The 18,756-nt window shown below is 40.8% G+C and overlaps 2 protein-coding genes across 5 annotated transcripts in view; one reads left to right on the forward strand and one right to left on the reverse strand.

Annotated features, from left to right (window-relative positions):
• LOC110834644 (serine/threonine-protein kinase S6KL-like) overlaps nt 1-18,756 on the reverse strand; it is a 218,756-nt gene that overhangs the window by 188,653 nt on the left and 11,347 nt on the right. The gene's annotated exons all lie outside the window — the stretch shown is intronic.
• Nucleotides 5,565-13,577, forward strand: LOC110834636 (uncharacterized). Its single transcript, XM_022074020.2, has 2 exons — nt 5,565-5,689; nt 11,564-13,577. The coding sequence occupies exon 2, from the start codon at nt 11,565-11,567 to the stop codon at nt 13,107-13,109; it is 1,545 nt and encodes a 514-aa protein (XP_021929712.1). The 5' UTR covers nt 5,565-5,689; nt 11,564; the 3' UTR covers nt 13,110-13,577.

Consider the following 18,756-nt stretch of genomic DNA (forward strand, 5'->3'; position numbering starts at 1 on the left):
ACCTTCCACATCCTTTCCAATTAATTATTTAATATCATCCTCTCATTCGACGGTATATAGTCTGAGTTACTAAAAAACGTTATTAAATACTCACTCCAACACTGACCATGGAGGTGGCAAGTTCTATAGAAACGTGGGTAAACCTCTAACAAGACCACACGGTGTTAAAACCCGGAAGCCCGCAGTTCATATGATTCAAGTCTCATACAAACAGGCACTTACTTGGTTTCTTTCATTGACAGTGGAATGCCGGTTGTTTCAAGAAAAGCAGAAGTTAGTGGAAAACGAGAATGCGTGGTTTTATGAGATTGTTTTTGTTCAGGAAAAGGGGACTGAAAGAATGACAATGAAAAGGAAACAATTGTAACTTTGCGAGCAGAGAAAGTTCCCGCAGGGCTGGAGAATAATACAAGTTCCTTGTCTAAGCGGGCTTACTCTTCCACATGACACCGAGGTCTACCCTGATCACATACTTCATCACAGTTATCACAAAAGTACACCAGTGGACACCAATCAGTTTAACGCACTTGAGATTTATCTAAGAACAATTTTAATAATATCCGCCCACCTACGTCTCGGTGTTACAACTGATCTCTTTCAATAATATTTTACATGCAATGTGTATAATGTTCCAATTTGAACCATTCGTGTTACAAGTCTCGTTCATCTCAAACCTTCATTACTTAATCACTCTAAGAATATGAAGGGAACGGTAAGCCACAAATTATTACTGTCATAATTATATTTTTTGTTCCCATCTTACACCAACTATCAAAAATCGACTTTACTTGTATAGTCTTTGCTCAAGATGACGGACCAAGAGCCACACATATAAAAAAGTAAATTATATAAATATGTAATGTTTAATTTACTTTTCCGTACAGCAAAGGGAAAAATAAAATATTTAAAATAGTAGCACACATGTCATCTCCTAATTCAACACGGATGTTATTTTGATTTGTTGGTATTGTTCTCAAATACGCCAAAGCAGAGCTTTCAAATAATTTTTGGCAATTCTTACACTAAGTGTTACTGTGACCACCGTCGTCATTATTTTCCCAATCTCCATACTAACCAACAGTCAAAGGAAGAAACACGTCATGTCTCAGAAAATCCACAGGTGTCAATGTTTACGACAAACAGGGCTAGCAAAGTTAAACGTATATCAGCGAACTCCTCTTCAGCACACAGCGATCATTAACCCTAACGAACACGCCGTACGAAGAAAGTGAGCTAATTCAATGTAACATAGTCCCTTTTAGCCGTCAATAGCTAATCAGCTGACAAATGAGTTCCCGACCTTTATGAAATTCGCAGGAACATCACCGTGACCATTGAGAAACCATAAGGACTTATCTCAGGCTAGTTACGAAATTTCGGTAAGATCCATTTTAATATCAATCTCTCATATCTACGTCTTTGGATTAAAATTCCATAAAACCATATTAGATTTTCAAGTATTCATCATGATAGAAAGCTTCAAGACTGGACTGAAAAAAGAACGTGGAGCCCACTTCAGTGGCATGTGGGTAACGTGACCTCCGATGGCACGATATTCATACTCAACGCCCTGATGATGGAGGCAGCAAGCACCTCTGAAACGTAAATTTATGCCAGGCTATACGGCGCAATAACCCAGCTGACAGCCATATTCATACTCGCTGCCGTGAGAACCTCCAATTTTTCCTTCATCATAAAGTTTCACTTTCATGCAGTTAAAATGATAATGTAATTGCATAAACAACTTCATGTGTCCTTTCCTTACCCAAGGTCTTCGTAATGTTCCCTAATTAAATATTCCTTTTCTAAGCTTTATACATCTATGACGTGTTTGTATGACAGACCTAAAGCGCGCCCCACAGATTTAATCTTTTCGAAATTGTCAATATTTTGCTGCTAATATTAAGAGTAAACGGCCAATCCTTTCAAAACCCAATAGACCTCATTGCTGTAATCAATATATCTGAGCCTTGAGCCCAGACTCCCACATAATGTCCACAGGCAGACCGCTTCGTTCTGTACTGCCCTTCAAATAAGCATCAAATCTCACGATTAAATTCTATTATGTCGGAAGTCAGCAAGTCAGAGCGAGAGACAATTTCTTACAACAAAAGAGGCCAAATTACTCTTTTGTATAGTCAACATTTCGGAAAATACGCTGTCTTAGTTACAGCAACATAACAGCAATTTGATGTTCTATTCTCGTATTCTTGTAGCGTACCTCAGGTTCCCTAACATATTTTTGTAAATGATTTACTGCTTATTGTCTTCCTGTGACCCACACGGTCACATTAAGTAAAGGTCCGCTGCAACACGTTAATTCATTTAGTATTTTGCATACACTCAAGGAATCTGGTACCTATTAATGCAATTTTCCCGGAGGCAAACCGGCGTTCATATTTAAATTCCTTGCCAACAACAACAGAAACACGACGGCCATGAGAAGTTACACGCAGCAAAAAAAGAAAAATCCCCTGAGATATTTTCGAGACGTTTTATTCTTCTACGTTTCGGTTTATATTACAATTTGGGCCCCGACCTCCTTGAAAACACGTCGATAGAGAACTCATATCCATGATTAAATATAAAATAACATAAACCCATTTATACACTCACGCGGTTTAATTTAGGTACAAAATTAAAAGAAAGAAATGTAAAATGCAGATATATCGACAACTTTTATTTAGAGAATTTTTTCACCAAGTCTTATTCTTTCAGAAAGCTTAAAACTTCGTAGTTGTCAGGCTAAATTCATGACAGATTAGGCATCTACCTCATATTCTTTTGTGCAAAGCAACGCTCTTGAATTTTATTATCATTAATTTACCGATTAATTATAAGAGAAGAATTTGAGGTGGTATTTACAGCAGTGGATGTAATTTTGATATTTGTAGTCGAAAGGCTGCATATGAAGCGTGTAGGTGTGACATGGAATTTACTCGAGAAACGAGAAAACCTACTAAAAAAAAGCACAGAGCGATCAGACATCATTATTTATACCAGAACCCCACAGAAAGCACTATATCATGTAGACGGTAGAATTTGACGCAGGGCCGTTACTAAGTGAGTGAGGGGAGTTATTGCGAATATGTTGTGATTCTGATCAGTTCTGTAGTTCATATAATTAGATAATGGACCGATGAATTGACGCTTGTTAAATCTGAACTTGAGCTTAACAGACTGAAATCGTCCTGTGATGAGTTAACAGGAATAATTTTCCACTTAATCCCTAGCAGCTGCCTTGCACTCCCTGTGACCCGGTTATGCACTTACCTCTTTCCGGCGGTAGTTATTCAATTTCGCTCCTTAGATATATCTACAGTTGCAGCCTCACAAGACGTTTCTTACTTCAACATCCTGTGGTAACCAATAGCAACTAACTCCGCGGCACAGTCTCTGTTTCATCAGTTAACATTTATCCGAATCTTAAAAAAGTCTATCAAGCCGTTTTTACTGTTACTAATTTCTAGACTTCGTCCATTGTCTGGTATTCTGAATAAAATCACGACGTTTCGAAAAGTGGGTGTTTCGGTCCTCAGGTACAGAATTCCTACTCAGTCGGGTCTTCAGTCCTGAAGATGGAGAGAGCATGTTGCTTCGAAATGTCGGTTCTACAGATGAGTCTACACGGCGCCAAAACACATAACATCATCATCATCATCATCAGCCTCACCGCCGTGAAAATCTCACATTTAGTTGAATGTTTATCATGTCGAAACTTGTTAAAAATAATTATAAACATCAGTTGGTCTATTTTTGTGTCACGTTACCAATTTCTTGCAATATATAAGCTGTTTTTGACAAAACACTACGGGTCAATTCCACTTCACAGTAAAGTACAGATTATATTAAACTGACGAACTTCACCCAGCAACTTTTAATATTAACCCCAAAACCAAACTAAAACAAAAATCCTTGAGTAGTTTGGAGGTGGAGCAGACTAGACTTCTTCAATCACCCACACAACTGTCGATTCTCGATTTGATTCTATCAGGTCTGTAACAGAATTTCGGATTCTGCGACGTCACACGGCGATAAAAAATCGCTCTCCTCCATGTTGACGGCAGACAGCAACCAAATTCTGCGTATCGTTTAGTTTCCACGCAGTACGCAAACAAGTTACGTCACTCGTCAGTTGTAGGTGATCCTCTTATCGCCGTGCACCTCGGCATCATCTTCGGCATAAATGTGATGCGGGTCAGCCTACGCGGTGTACGAAGGCGTTTTCCTTTTTCTTTTCAAGTTTCAGTATGACAAGGAATGCCAGTAAATTGATCCCGTACAGTCTGAAACATTTTCTTTTGAAACACGATCCTTCCCCCCCCCCCCACCTGCCATGTTCCAAACCGCCCAGCCAATTGTCACCAACTAGATGTGTAACCCAATGGCACTGGAGCACGTTTTCCTCTGGATTCACCAGTTTTACCTTACGTTCATAAATCACCGGCACTACGGGTACGAAAGACCCAACCAGCCGTCATGTCGCTACAACGTCAGTTCTCAGTTTTGACTTCATTACTCTAGAATGGAATGAGATTTATTCAGAAGCTTGGAGGTTAATAATGATGAGTATTTATAATACGTAAAAGTGTTCTTTCAGACTTCGCATATCATCTTAATTATAAAATTACGACGTTTCAGAAGCTGGATTTTGCTTTCATTATAAGGTACAAAGGTTTTCTGTCCGATTTCTCCCTTTTCGCGTGATAACGAAAGCAGGAACCAACTTCCGACAAGTTGTAATTTTATAATTTAGACGATGGCCTAAGCCAAAAAGAAACAATTTACACGAGATTTCTTTCGCTGAGCAATTCAAGACTTCTTTTTTTGTGTTTGTATGCAATGCAAAGAGAAGACGTTGTCACTTCGTCCGTATATAAGTAAAAGAACTGTCAGACCCAACTGCACCTTGGTTTTCGAAGTGGACTCTTTCCTTGACGTTTCAAGAACAAATTATTGCAGGCATCTTTTTATTTTCTTCACACGTACTACAAACCTCGTCTATCTCATACTTCTACAAGACATGAAATAACAAGACAGAATGATAAGTTAAACACTTTCAAGTCGCTAAGGCCAATTTTTAATTTTATCTCCTAACTAGTTCTTCGGTAATAAAAGTTGCCTCTTTATATGTGGATCACCAATAAAAGACTTTTTGTGTGTATTGTACACGCTCCCTGACCTGAACCTTACAATCTTCATCGCCCTGGCAACATCAGATGAAGAGTCCTCCATACCACACTGCATCTGAATTAACTAGCAACAGTACCGAATTATACTTGTATCATACCCACAAAAACACAGTGCCCCAGCTTCAAATCCCACTCCATCTTCCTGTCCCTACGGGCTGCACTCAGCAAATAAGGGTATATGGCACGGGTAATTATGTTGAGTAATTATTTTAGAAACACGGCCAAAGACAGGGGCATCACTGTATGGGTTATACTTACACAGCAGGAAGAGCGGACTGAACAAGATGTCCAGGAGGGGGATAGGTGAATCTTGCGGTGCAGATCATGCTCGCTCGCGGGCCCCATGTGACGGTCCCCCCACCCCCAGACATCGGCTATTATATAGCCGGGGCGCAGACCGCCAGAAACCACAACTTCTTTGGATCTCGCTACCGAAAGTATCAGTTTGTGGTGCCAGTGAACCGTATCTGCAGAAACATCTTGATTCCAAGTTCCAGGTAAGGTGCATTAAATTGCGAGAGAATAATTTAGGTTCAACTTCTGCAAAATCAAAACAAATACGATTCTATCTCTTAACAGACTAGACGTAACTAGATTTATATGTACCGATTGTTTTAATGTTCTCTGCATTTCGCGCATAGCGTGCTGCCATGTGTAGAATCTGGATGTTTCACTACTCACAATTAACTATCTGACAAAGAATGACATGACGTTTAGAGAGTACCTCTGGTATAGTTAGACGAATCATGTGTATTCGGCTCATTACATAGAAGCAGTTCAATGCAGTTCCCAAGGTAAAATTTACCGGAGAAAGCTGTTTCATAACTTCGCAAAAATCAGTGTCTTTATGTATAAATTTACAAAAAAATGTGATTGCAAGAAAAATGTTCATAAAAATTCTAATATTTGGTGTCCAGTGTACTAAAAATATTTCCATAATAGTTAATTAACAATTTGATTTTTCTAATGAAGGCAGGAAGGAACCGAACACTTAAGTAGCTTTGAAGTAGTTTCCAATAAAAAGTATAGAGATTGGCCTAAAATGTTGCTAACAAAAACTAATCAACTCCACGGAGTAGAGTCCTTCTTCAGGAGCTAAGAGTACGCTCAGTTAGTCAGCAAATTCCCCGGCTTATAGTTAGCCCGAAGGTTAATTTTAGTGTTCACAAGAGCCCACTACCGGTCTTTAGCCTAAGCCAGATGAATAAAAAAAATATAAATTTTAATAATGTCCTCTCACCTGCTTACGTCTTCTAAGTGGTCTCTTCCCTTAAGGAACTTTAACCAAAATTTTGTATGTCAGTCTCATCCACTAAAAATGATGTGATTCATTTTAACGATAAAAATGCGTAGTTCAGGACAAATTATACAACTCTTAAGTGTACGGAAACAAGCAGAAGTATACAAAACAAAAGAGACATTAATGCACTAACAGGCAGTGAACACCAAATCTACGAAGAAAAACCGCTCCAACAAAAATAGTTTTCGCATATACGGAGAGCTAATTGCACAAGAGGTAAACCACTTAATGCTTTTGTTATGGACACTACTAATCGAGATTTTAAAATGCCATTTATTCCAGAAATAACCACATTATTAAAACAATGAAAATGCGTCTCAAACCTTAAGTTAGAAAATGCCTGTTTAAGCAATTTTACAAACAGACAACTCAAAGATGAAGGGAGAGAACTGCCGAAAAATGTTAGGTGGTAAGAAACAAAGTAAATAAATATAATATTCCAAATTAAATTTTGTATTGTGCGGTAAAAAGCAGCATAATATAATTTCAGGCAAATATACTATTATTAATATATATTTTCGCTTTTAATATTAATTTCATACAAAAATCAGTGTTTAGAACGCCAATTATTTTAATATACCTAAGTGTACATTAAATGGAGAATTTAAATATAATTTTATGTAAAATTTAAACCCACTCCTTTATTGATCAATTATCAGCTGTAACTATCCAAAACATGTTATGAACTATATATGTACGTCTTAATTATTTACTTTGTAGGATTTGAGGTTTTCACGGTAGTGAGTACGAAGATGATTTGTCTTCTGGGCTGTAGCGCCATTTAGACTAGTAGCAGTTTACCTACGTTTCAGAGGGTCACGCTGCTTCCATCATTATGGCGATGACGGAGGCAGCAAGGGCCTCTAAGACGCTGGTAAACTACCACAAGACTACCATCTACATAATCAACGCCGTGAAAACCTCGGATCTTACTTTGTTAGTCCATTTACTGATAACGATGTAACAAACTTAGAACAGGAATGACAGGAAATAATATTTTTGAATCATGAAAGGATGATTATGTACGGTATAAAATTAAGCAGGTGGGTCAGATGGAAACGACAATATGTCTTCGTATCACGAGTTAACATGCCATTGTAAGTAAACGGGTTGTGATACGAACTAATCAATACTTTCAAGTACTTTCTGGTTACAGTTCCAGATTCACCCTTTTATTTTATTTTATAGCAAAATGAATATAAACCTAATAACGAATACGACCATTCATGTAGGTTTACAATGTTAGAAAGTTATGGTGTCACTGATACAAGCAAACACACATTTGTTTCAACTCGGCGTTCTGCTGAGATTAGAAATCCGGATTAGTGTAACGAAGATGGGAACTCAGATGGGTTAAACAGCAGGAATCAGAAACGAGCGCCCGAATCCTATGCATTTTGCATGCAAAGTCTCATGTTAGGATCGCCAGTCTTCGGGTCGAGATCTGAACGAGAGACCTCCGGATACGAAGCAGGAATGCTACATATTCGGCTGAGATGATCGAGGATTCCTTCGGTAGGGAGCAGTAAAATCGTGTTCCTTTCGATTTCAAATGTACACTACTACTACCACAGGCGTTAGGCGTTATACAATAACCGGAATATGTACGTTCATGTCTCCCATGTGCGTGGAAAAGAACACAATGCCAGGAAGGATCGATGTAGACAGGAATAACTGAACTCGGTGGCCGTGAGTTAACATGGCACATTAATTACGTCATTCAGACCTACGACGCTGGCAAATATATTCAAATTTAAATGTTCAACTATTACAAGCCACAACTTAAAGGTACATGATCAAAGATCGCGGTTGGCACGAATGGAAAAGCATATCTCCAGTCCGGTTGATTCGGTTTTGGGTTATTTTACATATTGACCTATCAGAACCTGATGGCCACAAGACAAGTAGAATTATCTTATCTGTGCAGACAGCGAAAGAATCTTCTGCTTGGAGGGCCAGAGGAAAATCAAAATCTCAGCCAGGAAAAATAGGGTGTAATATAAAACAGACATCAAAGAAATATTGATTAATGATGTGGATTGATATAGCTCAGGAGCGTTCAATGGTGTGATTCTGTAAATAGGATAACGAAAGCCGATGTTGGTCTTCTGGGTTCTATCATCATGTGGACTTGTATGTAGATACCAACGTTTTGGAGAAACATGATAACTCCACCTGCAGTTTTAAAGATGGAGGCAGTATGTTCTTCCGAAACGTTGGTATTTACCTACAAGTCCACACGGAGTTCCAACCCAGAAGACTAACATCGACATCTCGACTATCGTGAGAATCTCTGATCTCATAAAGAGTAATAAACCTTCAAGTTATATAAAAGCAATGCATTACATGACACGCTGAGCAGCTATTAAGATTCTTCAGCACAGAGTTACTTATATGAAAAAGAAGACGACAAAAGATCATGAACTTCAGACTGTTAATTGGATTGACTGAATTCCTTCATAGCAGCTCGTGTCTGCGTCAGGAAATCAGTTCCTTTGCTTTAAAAAAAATGCTGTCGTACGCTACCCGGATGGCATACCCGTACACGTCAAACTGGTTGTAGTGCGTGGGGGTTCATTGACTGATTGCAGACAAAAAACACACCGCATCAAGATGCACGGCACCATTTCAAGTTCATCCAGTCCAGTCAGTAGCATAAACTGGTCACACAGGTATTCAATACTTTCAAGTCTTCGGGCCTATTTTCCTTCTTTTTCGATACCGACTTACAAGAGGCGATCTGACAACACGGGCGACAACTTCAGAGCCGTCTGGCCCCCACCGAGTAGTCTGGTAGAATCTTACCACGTTTCAGAGGTCACTGCAGCCCCCATCATCAGGCAGATGGAGGCAGCAAGGACCTCTGAAACGTCTACCAGACCACACGGCGCTACAACCCAGAAGACAGCAATCTTCGCTCTCACCGCCGTCAGAACCTCACACTCTGCAAATAAGAATAGCTCGCTGCTTCTACAATCCGGTCATTTGAGGACGGCGGGTTCCTGTCGGTTATGATTCGCTAAACTGTCGTTGAATACAAATCAACTTTCTGCAATTGACACACATCGGGTGGTGCAGATAGCCAGAAAGGGAAAAGAGCGGCACAGTCCCGCAATGCATGCACGTAACACACAGACCTTGCAACCAAATACAGATCTTCCGGCCTATTCAGTGGGTATCGGCGATAGACGAGGTGGCGAAGAGAAACATTTCCGACGCAGCTGATCGGAGCCAGGTCTCCGAACGCGGAGCACCATATAATACTCCTCCTTTGAATACCAGACTGAGCGGAACAGTAGTTGGGCAATGAACTCCGGACACGCCAACCGTCAGCTATCACGCGAAGTCGAGAAATTGCAGCACAAAGAAAAAGCAAGAACCAGAACTTTCTACAACTAAAATTTGCAGCAGTACAGCTAAAGACGCGCTCAGGCATATGTCTTCATCATTAATGGCGGAAAACCTCGCGGGAAATCAACTAATGGTGTTCGATAGAATAATATTAAAGTTGACTGAAGACAAATGAAAACAATAAATTAATACGTGTTTTTGGTTCGAAAACCTGGAGGAAAGTACCACTTCGGAAGCGAGACTGTGAAACAAGTCATGTTAAGTATCAAAACGGGTCCTGCACTCAAAATTCTCGTAGAAAGACACTTATATATTATATTAATAAACAATCGAAAAATTCGTAACTCCTATTTTCCTTCCATCTATAGAGATGCAATTGAGTAATACAAACTGCACAAAGAATTTTCAATATGAAACCACAGAAAGCGACCATTTGGAAGATGAAATAGATACTTGAATGTGGCGAGAACGAAACTAACTCCAAAGAAAAGAGGTCTTCTTTAGAAGTTGACAGTAGCTCACCTAGTGAAAAAACCCTCAGATTTTTATGACACTCGAATATTGATTATCATGTTCACAAAATCCTAACACCGATCCACATCTTGAACCAAACGAATCCAGCTCACATCTCCACACCATCCACTTTAATTCCATTCTCTTTGATTTAATCTTCTCTAAGACTACAGATTACGAAGCTCTCCATTATGGGGCAACAACATGAATACCAAAAAAGTAGTTACCATTTAGGAACATAAACAGAAAACCGGGTTTCTAGCACCCATTCCATACGTTACATAGTACGTGCGGGCCATAAAACATTCCTAAGACTACTTTATTTAGAGCGTCGTTTTGTGAGTTTGAAGAGAAAAGTTGATGGAAACGTCGACTGGGGGAGGAGGAGGGGGGGGAAGCACACGAAACAAGCAGAGCAACTCGGTGGCCATGAAAGTACAGAGTCAAGCGACGGATGCTGCAGTCTGTCCAGCATTGAGAACAAAACACGGGCTTTACAGACAGCCACGCAAGTGCGTTTCTTCAAACGACAGTGAAAGCGGATGATAGTTCACTTGTTAGACCGAGGATCTCACGTAACAAGTCTGGAACCTTCGCACTCTCACTGACTACATTTTCAATTGAAGATTACTAACCTTGATTGATATCACAAATAGTGTAAATTTAGCAGGCCGGATAACCAAGGACCTTCAATATGAAATTTAATCAAAATCAATTTCCAACGATTCTCTTGTGTTACAAAATTAAGCAGCATGAAAATAACTTTAACTGTTTAGAGAATCACAAAAGTGAAAAAAGTGTATTGGCTTGAATTATGTGTTTCAGTCACTGAACAACTTTTGTTCGAAAACACTTTTCGCTTCGATGCGCATGGTAAAAGACTAGTAGAGACGAGACAATACAATTTGTAAAGTGGCTGCTTAATGGCTAGAATAACAAGGCTCCTCGAATCCGGCACGGATACAGATTTCTACTTCCATCACTTCCAGACTGGATATAGGTTCATCCATCCCCTTGTCCAATGGCCGCTGGAGGCCATATCCCCGGAACCAGAGCGGCCGGAGCGTGAAGGCAATATTCCAGACCCAACGAATACTGTGCCTGCATTCAACTTTTTCATGCGTGCCTGTATGAGATAGGCTACTCTTCGCCTTCGTGAAGCAGAGGTTAGGCATGAGGTCTCAGTTTTACTTTGTCACTGTTTCAGAATGAAGCTGTTTGTCCTGACACTGGCCCTGATGGGCAGCGCCCTGTCCATGCCGGTAGGAGTGGAGCATGACCATCCTCGGTCCGTGGTGCCACTTGTAATCACGGACTACTCGTCAGTTGCCAGTAAGAACACTCCTGATGACACCCCACTGGTAGCCCCCAAAGAGCCGGTAATCAAGGAAGACGAACTGAAGCCTGAAGAGAAGCCGGCAGCGTCTGAGGACAAACCAGAAACGTCACCGGCTCTTCCTGTCGACAACACTAATCCAGCCAATGACGCTTCAGCAGAAAAGCCAGCAGCACCAGCCTCAGACAACCAAGAGGCCGTGAGCAGCGACAGCAAACCGGCAGAAGTTCCTTCGGAAAAGGACAAGGTTCCTGAACAGACAGGTGTTGTGTCAGAGAAGAAGGAAGACAATGCAGAGGCTGAGGCGAGCAGTTCACAAGATGCGCCTGTCGTGATACCAGAAAAGAAAGTTTCTGACGAGATCAAGCCACCTGCACCTGTCGCACTGAACGTTCCTAAGAACGACGAGAAAGCTGATGAAAGCAGTTCTTCCGATATAAAACCTGCAGAGGAAACCAAGGAACAGCAGATCGACGATAAGAAAGTGAAGACCGAGGAGATCAAGCCAGATGAATCCGAATCACCGGCCGCTGAAATTCAAGGTCCAGTGACAGAAAAACCCCTGGACAAAGTGGAACAACCAATTGCTAACGAGGAAGTCAAGGAGTCTCTGAAGGTCGACGAGCCGATAAAGGGAGAAGCACAGGAAACCCCTGTTACGAGTCGAAGGAAACGTTCAACAGATGGCAAGGAGGACGAAAAGAAGAAGCCCACTGAAGTGACGAAGAAGGAGAAAGATGAGAAAAAGGTCAAAGCCGATGATACTCCAGTAAAGATCGTAGAAGTCATACTAGAGGATGCGCAGGTTCAAGAAGATGAAGCTCCTAAGATCGATGACCCAAACCCCGAGGGAGCTGCGTCTGAAATCAAGCCCGTTGAACTTCTCAAACCCAGCGATATTCCTGATGTGAAACCGGAAGTACCTGTGAATGAAGAGAATAAACCAGTCGGTCTTGATGTCGCCCCTGTCCTATCTCCACAGCCTGAGGCCAGCTCTGACAATGCAGAAATACCAGCTCAAATCGACGAAAACAAGAACGTCGAAGGAAACGAAGAGAAGAAGATCCAATTAACTGAGGTGGAAAAGGCTGAGAAAGTCGGGGAAAGCAAACAACAGGAAACGAAGATCGTGCCAGAAGCTGTGGCGAAAGACGCTGAGAAAACGGCCGATGAAGCAGTTCAAGTAGACGACAGGAAGACTGAGGTGGCCGTGGCCGTGGCGTCTGTAGTTGAACAGAAGAAGGGCGTAACTAGCGACGCGGCTTCTGCTGACTCTGCTGTCGAGAAACAAGAACAAGAAAATGTGCCCGCAACGACAAATGCCGAGGTTGTTAATAAGAACCCTGAACCCGCAGAAGACAACAAACAGTCAGAGGAAAAAGAAGGCGTCAAAGGGGCAGTAACAGCCAGCTCATAAACGGCCACTGTTCATTGTTTGGCTTCCCCTCTCACTCATAAGCGTGTCTGTGCACGAATTTCAGGCTGACAGCTGACATTAGTTTAAACATTTACCTAAATCCATGAAGATGTTTTAATCTTCCTCCTTTCTATCAGATATAATTAGGCGTCATATATAGATATTTTACAGGTCAGCTACCCACGAATCCCCATTACAGAAATCTCATGAGATGTACGTGAAACATAGGGTGTTCAAGAAAAGTGGTCATTATATTTGATATGTAATATATTCATATATACACACAGGAACACCGCAGTATGGTCTGTCTTCTATTATTATATTTTAATTTTAAATTAATTCCTTGAGGTGTTGAGTGGGTGAGTGAATGTAGCTGTATGTATGTTAAGGCAACTCAAATATTCTTTCAGAACCAATGAATACTGTGCCTGTATTTAACTAGGCTTCCAAATAAACCATTTTATACAACCTATAATTCATTTATAACCTATGGCATCTTTTCCCGTCACGTCTGTACGATAAACAGCATTCATCAGTTATTATTCGTATCTGTTACGGAATACCGAAAACATTCAGACACAGAAACAGTAAATACTTTATTATTACATCGACATTAAAGCGGTTTAAACGTTAATGTTAAATATTACACTATGAAAACATGGCGGTGGAAGGTAAGGCCGTCCTTAGGGCGGGGCAAGCTGAAAGGTCACAAATTACCTCTTCACCGACGTCGTAAGAACATCACATCTCAGATAATTTAACTCATAAAGCAGATGATACTCTTCAAACTATTCGGAGATATGCGTAATGTTTATTCTGTGACCATGAGAGTTGACGTGTAACTGCTCTGCAAATTCTCTGGTCTTCCACAAGATAAACAGGATATTCTAAACCTGTTTGCACTATAATTGAGGCACCACCATACACCAGCACCACACAATACGGCCTACGACAGGGGTTTTGAACAACACTAACCAACTCATCCTATTAATAGAGATGAATTGTGCTTTCTTTGGGGCTTAAAATTGTTAATAACAACAGTATGGTGCATAATATCGCTGTCAACAATTGTACAGCTGAGTGAAGAACGTCTAATCAAGAACCAGTCCGCGTCTTACTTACTACTTAAAAGGAAAAGACGCGATTCGAAATGACAGAAATTGGGCCTGATACTGATGGATTACTAAAAAGCAGTCCCAAATATATCATTAATGACTGATATTGTTAAAAAATATGACTCAGTAATATGTCGACCTGTTTGTAACAAAGGGCCCAATTTATTTGCATTTTCAATAAATTGTCATGACGTCGAAATAAACCGCCCTCATTTATAATCCTGAGGCTCTAGAGAAGATAAGAAACGGTTAATACGACTTCAGGTCTAAAAAAAGGTTGAAAACCGCTGGTCTACGACGTTTAGCAGCAACTGCGGTGTTATCACATTGAGCACGTAGACAAAAAAAAATGGGTATCTGCCTCCGTACCACGTAACTCCTGGGCAGGCAGCGTTGGCGAAAAGAAAAATCAAAAAGTACAAAACCAGGAAGTCCAATCCCGTGACCAATCAGTTACTTAGTAGCCGATACTCACCGCCTTGCTTACAAGATGATGTAAGATCAGCGACTGTAAAATATCACACGTTAATTACGCGACACAATGATGGATTAGCAGAGATAGTGTGAAAGCCACTCACGGACTGTGGCGTCATGCTATTATGTTAACTGAACACAAGGAAATGAACAGCGGGACCTTGGCAACTACCGGGGCACGAACACAAAGACCCAGAAAAGCAAAGATCTTAAGAAATAGGCTCCCTGCTACACAACAAGAACTTACTACAAGCCAGTTTAATGAAACCAACAGCACTTTACATTAATACAGCTACAACCCAGAAGACCTCAAATCTTACGTTTTCAATATTGTTCATTAATCACGTCAAGATTGAAACTGGCGCCGCCAAAAAGAATTACCGACAAAATATTCTGTACGTCTTTCTTGTTTCTCCGTCAAATGTTAGGCTACATCCCCAGACCACTGTAATATACTTAATTTAACTGCAAGGATAAGAGTGAAAATTACAACCATTTCGCAATTTACTGTCTTCCCGTAATAAAATATATCATGTACCAGAGTAGAATAAAACAGGTAAAATAAAATTATATTATAAAAATATGAAAGTACAAGACATCATATTTCCCGTGACGTTAGTGGAGATGGCGTTTATGCATCTCGGTGAACATGTAAGGCAGTTGATGATGTTCCTCTGGGTTCTGGCGCCGTGTAAACTCGTCAGTAGATGTCAGCGTTTAAAGGAAGCACGCTGTCTCCATCTTCAGCCCTGAAGATGGAGACAGCATGATTCTCCTCTTGGTCGGTTTCTGCCAGTCTACACGGCCTAACATCCCATCAAACAAACATCGTTTTAGTTGTCGCCGTGAAAACCTCAAATATTGTCAATATATAAGATTATTACGTAGTAGCTTACAAGGCCCACACGCTCTGTCAAGGTGAAAGGTATTGCTTTCTTATGGTTAAAGCTGTGGGTGATGTGCTCAACCCACTTACGACGGGCGTACGTACAGACTAGAATACGCGTTGCTGCTTTCTGATTATAACGTGGGCGTTTAGACGGTGATCAGGTTCGTTTTAGGAGCGTTTAAAACCTGCATAGCGCCTATTAAAATCGCTCCGTCCGTCTGTCCGCATGCACGGAACAACAAGAGAATGAATATCACGACTTTCCTTAAACCTTGACTTGCTGAAGAATTTTACAAACAACTGTCGACCAATTACGATTTGCGTTTAAATCTGGCAGTTTTATCGACCACTCTATATAAGGGCATAATCTTAATCACAATAAGGAATTCTACGTGAAAAAAACGCTTCAACTGTCTTAGCAGATGCTCGAAACAATTAAAACGTCTTGTTGATTCAGTTTGGAAAGCATTGAAATCAGATTTGTTATTCTGTTAATTTAGTGTTCTATTAGAACGCGAAAGCCACGGTGGTCTAGCGGTTAGAACGCTGACCTTGTAATCCTGGGGTCTCGGGTTCGATTCCCGGCGGTGCCCGAATTTATAACTTGTGTTGGGCAAGGCCGTGGTCTAGGCAACACGGAGTTTTCCTCCGTGGCATCCCAACAATTACTCCATTCACACACAGAAGAAGGCAATGGCAAACCACTTCTGGATCATCTGCCAAGAACGTATATGAACAGGTCCCAGTCCGAGAAAAGGATGGAAGGATCCTGTTCATATGGACCTGTCGTCAGACAGAACACTAAATAAATATAATTAGAACGCGACTTTATGGTACGCATCACAAAAGTCTTTACAGTTTGTATATAATTTTATTACACGTCTTTTATAATTCTTTCATGCCGAACGCATCTGCTGTGTACACTTTTCATTTGATCGGTTTGGATATAATAACATTTTGGAATTTTACCATCATTTCAAAAAGTTCTGAAGCTGAAACACTGTATTAACCCTTTGAAGCCTAGTGGTATGAATATGTACCTCCTACTTTAACATTCAAGAACCCTCTTTTTGTCCACAGAGTATATCGTCCTACGTCATTTTCGCATGACTCTCAGTGATTATATCCTTAACAGTAATGACCTGCTGATTCTTGTAATACAGACGTGTTGTGTTCTCAATGCGGTAGGAACTGAATGTTCAGTTACTGAAGCTCCTAATTAACTATAATTTAAGGTGATTTCAATAGAGTATGTTAAGAACTCGTCAGCAGAATCGTCTGCTTGCTAGATTTAAATAAAGTAGGGCAGTCTGAATTACAACGCGCATGTTCTGTTCGAACACATCGCCCCGACGACTGACACAATTATGGTTGTCAACTTTCATCTCTGAACAGCACACGAAAGAAAGCCAGAAAGCAGCTATGTTTCGAATTTAATCAATAATTCATCTTCTTGTTGCAGATTCTGATGACCTTATTAATCAATTCAGATCGCCATGAAAGACACTGTACATCTTAAAGAGGCGGATACGAGGAACTTTCGCGGAGTGGGACGGGGTAGAAAGCGGGGGAGGGGTGGCAACACTGCAAAATGCATTTCTCTTCTGTGAAGGAGAATACAGCTGCAGATATTATTTTCCATTCACCACTTATAAATTGTTCCCCACAATTATGTTGAAGGAGCCTGTCTTCTGTTGTTGCGCCGCGTTGTCTGGTAGAAGTTTACCGACGTTTCAGAGGTAATTATTGCCTCCATCATCAGGACGATGAATATGTATCCATATATTTGTTGTTTACGTAACGACGCTGTAAGCAGATCAGACTACATAGTGTCGAGACTAAATATCAATACGCATAATTGAAAAGTGTTAGTTTACACTGAGCCGAAGACTAATAAAGAATTTGCGAAATTATGAACGCCACTAATTATAACCAATCCACGATCACCAAGTACATGCGGAGATAATTAGCTTCGCGCTTCGGCTGCCATTAGAACGTGAAGAAAATTCCCAGTTACTATGGAGTTGGATGGACTCCAGAGAAATTCTGCATGTGGCGGTATTAAGAAAGATGTCACATACCGACACCGCCATTTTAACTCGGGCCACCATTTAATTCATTGCCTGCTCTATCGTGACTAGCCTTTTCATACGATGTGGAACAAATCCCGCAGAGATTCTCTCTCTCGTATTCGTATTCTGATGAAAAGAACGGACAAAGAATCCCTGCTTCAACACAGACTGACGAGGGCAATTCGCCCTTCCAAGAACTGACCAGCAATTTTAATATAGGCCTACCACGTGACCATATCGAGACACGTCGCTGTTCTCAGAACGATAAACTAGCAGCAATCTTCGGGAACAATGGGTGCGAGATTACAACCTCTGGACCAATAAGACATCGGAAGCTGGAAAGACGCGCCTCTCTGGTTAATGGCAACTTCTTACTTTTAAGATGCGCTATGGACCCAATTCGGTTTCTACGAAAGTCGTAGTTGAATGGCCAGCTCGTATTCGGGAGGTCCCGGGTTCAAATCTAGGCCCGAGGACGGGCTACCCTGACTGAGAGGTTTTTGTAGTTTTCTTCGATTCTCTCCGAGGCAAATTTCGGGATAAAACCTTAAAGCAGGCCACAGCCGCTTTCCTTCCACATCCTTTCCAATTCATTTCTCACTGTCATCTTATCATACGACACTAGACTGTCTATATTCTGAAAGTGACATCAAATAACTTCGTTCTCAAAAATAATAACTATAGCACTAGCAGATTATTAATTTTTATGTTATATGACGATAGCCGTTCCAATTGTAAGGGTTGTACAGTGTCGGAAAATATAGGAACACGGCCCTGATCTATACAAACGGCTATTTATACACAAATTATTACGCTCAAGGAGAAATGCGTGTGTCTTTCCAGACCTTGATGCAATACGAAATGCCATTTTTGTAATAACTTTCTCATAATCCAGACGGGGAAGGAGAAAAATAAACAAGAACCTTTCAACTTTTCACACAGCCTTGTAACGCAACTCCAGGTGAACAGCTAATGGTCGGCGCGAGACGATATCCACAGCCTTCGGTTAATGTGGTTTGTCACGCCACGGATGACTCATCCTTTGTTTACCGGCAGTTTTCATGAGTGTTACGGCTTGATTTTATCTCAAGGTTAGA

The sequence above is a fragment of the Zootermopsis nevadensis genome, unplaced genomic scaffold (genome assembly GCF_977971745.1).
Source record: "Zootermopsis nevadensis isolate Lab colony 2312 unplaced genomic scaffold, Znev_1.0 Znev_ptg000015l, whole genome shotgun sequence".
Lineage (NCBI taxonomy): Eukaryota > Metazoa > Arthropoda > Insecta > Blattodea > Termopsidae > Zootermopsis > Zootermopsis nevadensis.